At 39.0% G+C, this 4,610-nt stretch overlaps 1 protein-coding gene across 1 annotated transcript; it reads left to right on the top strand.

Annotated features, from left to right (window-relative positions):
• The first annotated feature begins 2,548 nt into the window (after positions 1-2,548).
• Positions 2,549-3,623, top strand: PRPS1L1 (phosphoribosyl pyrophosphate synthetase 1-like 1). The gene has a single exon (XM_012804343.1). The coding sequence runs from the start codon at positions 2,627-2,629 to the stop codon at positions 3,581-3,583; it is 957 nt and encodes a 318-aa protein (XP_012659797.1). The 5' UTR covers positions 2,549-2,626; the 3' UTR covers positions 3,584-3,623.
• Positions 3,624-4,610: the final 987 nt, after the last annotated feature.

Here is a 4,610-nt window from a genome sequence, read left to right as displayed (position 1 = left end):
TGATAGGCCTTTGATAGTGAAGAAAGCCCTACTTGGAAATTCAGGAATGCCACATCCAAACCCACGCTCTGCCTCTAATTAGCTGATAGGTCCCAGACAGGTTGCTTCATTACTTAAGAACTCAGCTCTCTGTCAGTGAATTGTGATATTAGATTGAGTGGTCTCAAAGGCCGTTTCCTCTTTAACATTTTATGATTCTAGACAAATCCCTGGAACTATGAGGTATAGCAACAGCTAGAGCTGGAAGCAAAAATAGCAGCAAGACAAAAATTTCTCCTACTTAACACCTCAAGGAAAATGCAACCAACTCGGGGTTTAAATGTTTACATTAGCATTCAGGCCTATTTAGGTAATATTAAATCTATTTAAAAATCTGTTTTGTTTTTCTTTAAAAACTGAAAAAATGTGTGACACACTGAGAGCACCAAGAGAAAAATCATTTTAATTGAAACTATTAATATGAGTACTTTTTAAGTGCTTCCAAATTAAGCCACAGGATTTTCTTAAGAAATCACTGTATGTATGATTGCGATGGTTGAGAATTACATGGTATAGGTAGGTCTGCTGACTTCTTGATAGGAAAGGACATGAGTGAAGGATTATGGAAAGAAATGAGCTGGCATGTACTGTCAACCGTGAAGAGTCTCAACTAAGGAGAAAAATGTGTTGATGTCAGGAGACGTGATTGGATGAGCAACAACTCATTTTAATGTTAAATTTTTATCATAGCTGTTTATATGGTTTTATATTCAATATATAAAAGTCCTTTTTTATAGCCAAGTAATATGTTTTCATAGACATAGCTAAATGTCTCATCTTGGTTGCCATTCCTTATCCCATTTCTGAGCTTATCCTAGTCAAGAATCTAATACTCTGGGCAAGATCAGATGTTGTATGAGAAAATATATTAAACAATTATTCAGTTATTTTAAAATATGAAAAAATGATGATTTGGTTTTAGGCTTAATGAAAACTTCCAGTATCCAAATCTTGGGCCCACAATTAGTAGGGTATGATTTGTACCTGAAGCTTCTATTGTTTTTATGAAATAGTTCATTGTTGAAATTCTTGGTATCTATGGTCCTTTCTACTTCCTGCCCCACTACTTCTACCTCCAATGCATTGCAGAAGTTACATACTTAAAATTTACTAATGAACGATTAGTTGCCTAATATATTTTATTCCTCCTTTTTTAAATTAGGAAAGTACTGAAAGTTCAATACCACAGTAATTGATGATAGTAACATAACAGGCCTCCTTTATCCTCAACTCCCAACAACCTATTCCCCTCTCCAAAGATAATCATTATAAAAGGGACTTCCATGCTTTAAATATTACATAATTTTAAATACATAATGTAATACTATACGTGCTATACTATACATACAAATACGTTGAAGACATTTCTATACGATTACACTTAATCTCTTTAATGACTTCATGTGTATAAACTATTTGATAACTTACCTATTGATGAACATTTATTGGTTTCCAGATTTTACTTTCATAAACAGTTCTAAATCATTTACTATTTGTCACTCACAAGAAGTGACAGTCACTTACCCTAGAAGTAGTACAACATACACAAAATATTTACTGAATAAATTAATACAGCAACCAACACCCCACACACACACATACATATGTGTAAAGATATTTGGGAGGTGCTGGTGAAAATTTCTCTGATACAGATTTCTAGAAGTATACATGATGAATCAAACTTTATGTGCAAAACCACCCTTACAAAATCTATACATTTACATGCTGTATCAGGAGACACTATATCTGGCTCAGCGCCTGTAGCTCAAGTGGCGGGGGCACTAGCCACATACACCAGAGTTGGCAGGTTCCAGCCTGGCCCAGGCCTGCCAAACAACAATGACAACTACAACCAAAAAATAGCTGGGTGTTGTGGTGGGTGCCTGTAGTCTCAGTTATTGAGAGGCTGCAGCAAGAAAATCACTTAAGCCCAAGAGTTGGAGGTTCCTGTGAGCTGTGACGGCACAGCACTCTACTGAGGGCTACATAATAAGACTCTGTTTCAAAAAAAAAAAAAACAAAACAAAAAACCTGGCATACCTGATGTGTGAAATTGATCAGTAGTTTGTTTATTAACATTGGCATTTTTCACACATTTATTGGCCATTTTTTCTGGGAATTGCCTATTTTTTATTTTGAGAGCCTAATTTTTATACCATTTTCTAACTTTTTAATTTATTTTCTTCTGTCACTTTATTGGCGGAACTGTCTAAAATAATCCTTTCATGAGTGTTGACCAGTCAGTAATTTTCCCTTTAAACTTGTACGGTTTTGCCTTGTAGCAAAGTTTTCCATTTTTATGCATTCAAATTTGTTTACACAGTCCCAGGAAACTAACTAATGTGGGCATTAATAGAAAAAATAAAAATCCGTGAACTCAAAAGATGATTCTTGAGTTCAAAAGTGTGAAGTGGGTGCCATGCAGGATTTTTTTCAAACAGCCGGTGTCAATGTAGAGCTGCAGGCCCCACGGGGAACTTAACGGCCAAGACACCGGAAGTCGTTAGACACTGGGTCCCACTTGGGTTCCAAACTCAGCCGCAGCAGGAGCAATTGCTGGACGAAGTGCCTAGGGCAGTTGGCCAAGATGCCAAATATCAAAATCTTCAGTGGAAGCTCCCACCAGGACTTATCCCAGAAAATTGCTGACCGCCTAGACCTGGAGCTAGGCAAGGTGGTAACTAAAAAATTCAGCAACCAGGAGACGTGTGTGGAAATTGGCGAGAGTGTGCGTGGAGAAGATGTCTACATTGTTCAGAGTGGTTGTGGCGAAATCAACGATGGTCTGATGGAGCTTTTGATTATGATTAATGCCTGCAAGATTGCTTCAGCCAGCCGGGTTACTGCAGTCATCCCATGCTTCCCTTACGCCCGGCAGGATAAGAAGGATAAGAGCCGGGCACCGATCTCTGCTAAGCTTGTTGCTAATATGCTGTCTATAGCAGGGGCAGATCATATCATCACCATGGACTTACATGCTTCTCAAATTCAGGGCTTTTTTGATATCCCAGTAGACAATTTATATGCAGAGCCAGCGGTCCTGAAGTGGATAAGGGAGTGTATCTCAGAGTGGAGGAACTGCATTATTGTCTCCCCTGATGCTGGTGGAGCTAAGAGAGTGGTCTCCATTGCAGACCAGTTGAATGTGGACTTTGCCTTGATTCACAAAGAGAGAAAGAAGGCCAATGAAGTGGACCGCATGGTGTTGGTGGGAGATGTGAAGGATCGTGTGGCTATCCTTGTGGATGACATGGCGGATACTTGTGGAACAATCTGCCTTGCTGCTGACAAACTTTTCTCAGCTGGAGCCACCAGAGTTTATGCAATTTTAACTCATGGTATCTTTTCTGGCCCAGCCATTTCTCGAATCAGCAGTGCGTACTTTGAAGCTATAGTAGTCACCAATACCATACCTCAAGAAGATAACATGAAGCAGTGCTCCAAAATACAAGTGATTGACATCTCCATGATCCTTGCAGAAGCTATCAGGAGAACTCACAATGGGGAATCTGTTTCCTACCTGTTCAGTCATGTTCCTTTATAACAGAATAGCCCAGAAGTTATTCTGTTTTAAAATAAAATAAGATAAAATTAAAAGAAGACTTGTCCTGTTAATTTCCTTGGTATTTGATTAAAAGCTCAGCAGAAGGTCAAGCTTGCTCTAGTATACCTTTCTATATCCCACATCCAGTATGTTAGGGTTTATCTGAAATTGGGCTTAAACAGATCAAGAATAATATCTGGTATTTCTTGACTAGATTGTCTCATTCTGGTTTCTTTGATGATTCTCTGAGCCCTGGAGCTATAACTATGGCTCTTTTGCTGTAAGATTTGAAAAGCTTGTGTATTTGAAAGTGACTAGGAAAGCTTTACTATTACTATAAGCCACCCAATCTAGCTCTTTCTCCATGTCACAAGTTCTCCAAGATGTATGGTCAATTGCAGCGGGAACCCTAAGCAGCCGTAAAACTAGTTCTCCTGGTTGCTGAACCCTCTGAAAGGCAGGAGTTGGTAGCTCTCAGCTTGAGCAGCCCCTGGGATCATGAAAGAGGCAGCAAAATGCAGCAAATAATTCTGGAGAGGAAGACTATCATCGTCTACCACGGATTTGGGGACTGCATAGCTTGGATTCTCGGTTATACAGGTTTCTTTCCCTTTAGCTTTACCTCTACCCATCTTGGCCTTTTCCCAGCCAAATATACTATTGGATCCGGGTGATCAGTGTGCCATAGTCTTCTAGAAACCAAATTCACTTTCTGCTATGTAACTCTTATATTTACATTAGATGTTTTTACTATAACTTAATCTTCCTTAGCTTACTACTACCATGGGAGTAGATGTTAGGTGGCATTGTAGGGCCTTTTGATTTTTTAAAAATTTAATTTTTATCTTCTTGTATTTGGTTGGCCCCTCAAATTGTTGCAGGAAAATGAGGCCCCAAAAAGAGAAACATCTGAACATCTGTTTAAAAGAGGAAGGGCTTTATTTCAGCCTCCAGAGCCACAGCAGACTAAAGTCTTAAAATGGCCAAGCTCCTTGCCTGGCTCTGTCATTTCCCTTTTATCTGCAGC

The sequence above is a fragment of the Otolemur garnettii genome, unplaced genomic scaffold (assembly GCF_000181295.1).
Source record: "Otolemur garnettii isolate 467f Iridium unplaced genomic scaffold, OtoGar3 scaffold00028, whole genome shotgun sequence".
Lineage (NCBI taxonomy): Eukaryota > Metazoa > Chordata > Mammalia > Primates > Galagidae > Otolemur > Otolemur garnettii.
This window is presented reverse-complemented; position numbering and strand designations above follow the sequence as displayed.

Coding starts and splice junctions, on each gene's coding strand:
- PRPS1L1 (XM_012804343.1), top strand. CDS start 2,627: ATGCCAAATATCAAAATCTTCAGTGGAAGCTCCCACCAGGACTTATCC.